The sequence below is a fragment of the Papio anubis genome, unplaced genomic scaffold (genome assembly GCF_008728515.1).
Source record: "Papio anubis isolate 15944 unplaced genomic scaffold, Panubis1.0 scaffold3159, whole genome shotgun sequence".
In the NCBI taxonomy this organism is placed as follows: domain Eukaryota; kingdom Metazoa; phylum Chordata; class Mammalia; order Primates; family Cercopithecidae; genus Papio; species Papio anubis.
Genome location: NW_022163280.1, coordinates 1 through 2,801, shown reverse-complemented (window position 1 = coordinate 2,801; position 2,801 = coordinate 1). Strand labels below are relative to the sequence as shown.

The 2,801-nt window shown below is 43.2% G+C and overlaps 1 gene segment (V, D, J or C); it reads right to left on the bottom strand.

Annotated features, from left to right (window-relative positions):
* Positions 1–213: 213 nt before the first annotated feature.
* On the bottom strand, positions 214–1,034 carry LOC101017190. The segment is given in 2 exon segments: positions 214–793; positions 914–1,034. Coding segments are annotated over 2 exon segments (375 nt in total).
* Positions 1,035–2,801: the final 1,767 nt, after the last annotated feature.

Genomic DNA, 2,801 nt, shown 5'->3' with positions numbered 1-2,801 from the left:
GACTAATTTTGCCCACTACCATTGCTGACCAGTCTCAGTTGCCAGCTCCAACCCTTACTTGTGCCACTTAACTTTCTCAAAGGGTAATACCTAACATTTTTCTTTATTTTTAATAAAACCTCTTCTATTTGTTCCTCTGACATATGTAAGACCACCCAGTCTTCCTGTATGCCCCATATTGCAACTCTGTCTTCCCAAAGAAAACAATAAATGTAGAGATGAATCTACATTTTATTTTGACTTCAACAATAGTTCAGACAATTCTCTGTATTCTAATAATTCCTGCTTAGAATATCTATAGTGACTTTTCCTTTGCTGTATGAATCTCAATTGAGTCCATAAAACAGAATCCTCATGTGTAATCATTTCTATCCTTCATTAAATCTGCATCTGAGGAACACTTCCAGCCGATAGAGGCACCAGGAGGAGCAGCTGGGGCAGCCCAGCCTCACACACCTGCTTCCCTGGGAGGTTTATGTTTCGGTGTGTAACACTGTGGGAGGGTAACTGTAATACTGTTGACAGTAATAACTAGCAACATCTTCAGGCTGCAGGCTGCTGATGGTGAGAGTGAAATCTGTCCCAGACTTACTGCCACTGAACCTCGAAGGAACCCCAGATTGCAAACTGGATGCACTATAGATCAGGAGCTTAGGGGCTTTCCCTGGTTTCTGCTGATACCAGGCTAAACTACTAAAGCTCTGACTTGCCCGGCAAGTGATGGTGACTCTGTCTCCTACAGATGCAGACAGGGAGGATGGAGACTGGGTCATCTGTATGTCACCTCTGACTCCTGAGATTGGAAACATAAAAACAAATATGCACACAATTAATCATGTTATAAGGCCTTCCCTGAATGGCTAGGCAATATTGACCACACTAGGCTGAGTAAATTGCTAATGCTTTTCCTTACCTGAGAGCCAGAGCAACAGGAAGACCAGGAGCTGAGTGGGGACCCTCATGTCCATGCTGTGTCCTGACTGACTGACTCCTGCACAGGGTGTGACCAACCCATTAATAAGTCTTCAGGGCTGTGGGCTGTGACCCGGGAACATGCAAATCAACAGGAGATGGGGCAGGTTGGGCACAGCTGCAGGGGTTGGTTCTCAGTAACTCAGCATAGGCTAAGTGTCCCCACTGTCCCAGCTCAGACCAGGATAGCACAGATTTGTCTGCAGAGATTGTGTTTCTTCCTGGAGACCATTTCATAAGAAACATTTTTGAAATAGTTGTCAAAATTAGAAATATTCCTGAGGACTAGCTGGAGTAATGTATTTTATTGGTGTATTGGGCCTGTTTAGGAGAATATCTTGTTTATAGGGAACACTTTGAAACTGCCTCTGCAAAAATTGTAACTGAGGGAATTATGACAATGAAAGAGATCAGACCTAAATGACTCCATCTTGCTTCTAACCTAACCTTTAAACTGTCCCTGTGCATTCCTGGAAATGGGCTGAACTGACCTAGGAAAGGAATTTAGTTTATAGTTTGACTCTGAAACAAAATTGATAATAGCCCTTTCCTGAAAAGACACCCTTCTTGCCCTAGGATCAGTTTGCTTTTGTAGGACTTACAAATTAGCTTGAAGATTAGAAATTACGGTTTAGGGGTCAAGCAGCCTCTGGCTGCAAGACTCTGGACCTCCCCAAATTGCTCCTGGGGATAACATCACTATTGTAAAACCTAAGAGATTAGTATTGGAGACATTTTGCAGACGCTGCACTTGCTTGGTCAGCTGACACTACCCAGACAGGTAATCTGAATCAACCAGTTCAGTGATCCCATCCAGGAATGGACGACAGCAAGAAAACCTCACTTCAACCACCGCCACACCCACATGATTCCATCTTCAACCTGACCAATCAGCACTCCAATTCCCAAGCCCCTACCTGCGAAATTATCTTTCAAAACATCCCCAAATATTCTAGGAGACTGATTTGAGTACTAATATAAAAGTCCAGTCTCCCGCACAGCCAATTCTTCGCGAATTACTCTTTCTCCATGGCAATTCCCCTGTCTTGATAAATCAGCTCTGTCTAGGCAGCAGGCATGGTGAATGCATTGGGAGGTTACAACATGGTAAAGTGTTAGAGGGTGGGGTCATCAGGTCTTCAGTATAGTCTCAAATGTTTCCAATTACAGGAGGGGGTACTTTGTGCTGTACTTGCAACTTTTTTTATGAATGTAAAATTGGTCCTTTCTTTAAAAATTTGAAAATAAAATGTATCAAAATAATGCTAAATTACTGAAAATATCTTGTAATGCTATTAAGCCATGCTTCTTTCCAGCATAAGATTAAGCAACTTACTGCAGATACGCAAAAATGACAGGCTGTTTCCTCAATGCACGGGTCCCTCAGAGATCCATCATTATTCAGAGCTATAGGTGTCTTTAAAACCCAGAGTCTGAATTAGTTGCACCTTAGTCTTGGTTTGGGGGCTTCCATATTCTCCCCTTTTCTGCTATTGAATATTGTTTCCCACAGTTCATCAGCATGAAAGGCTGAATAATGATGCAGATCTGATTACTTCAACAAAAGTCACTGTATTTACCTCCAACTGTAGGAGCCTGGCCTAGGATAAACTTGAACCTCTGGATTAATAAAGGCTCCAGTGATAATTATCTCCAACGTAGAAAGATAAATATCATATACCCTGGCTGATGCTATGAGCTGCACTTTCCACCAGCATGTTCCTGAGGACTCAGAAGCAGCTCTCCTGGAACCTGGCAGTTGAGAGGGAGGGCCTGGGGAAACAGGCCAGGAAACTCTCCCTCCAAACAAGGGCAGCTGCTGCTCTGTG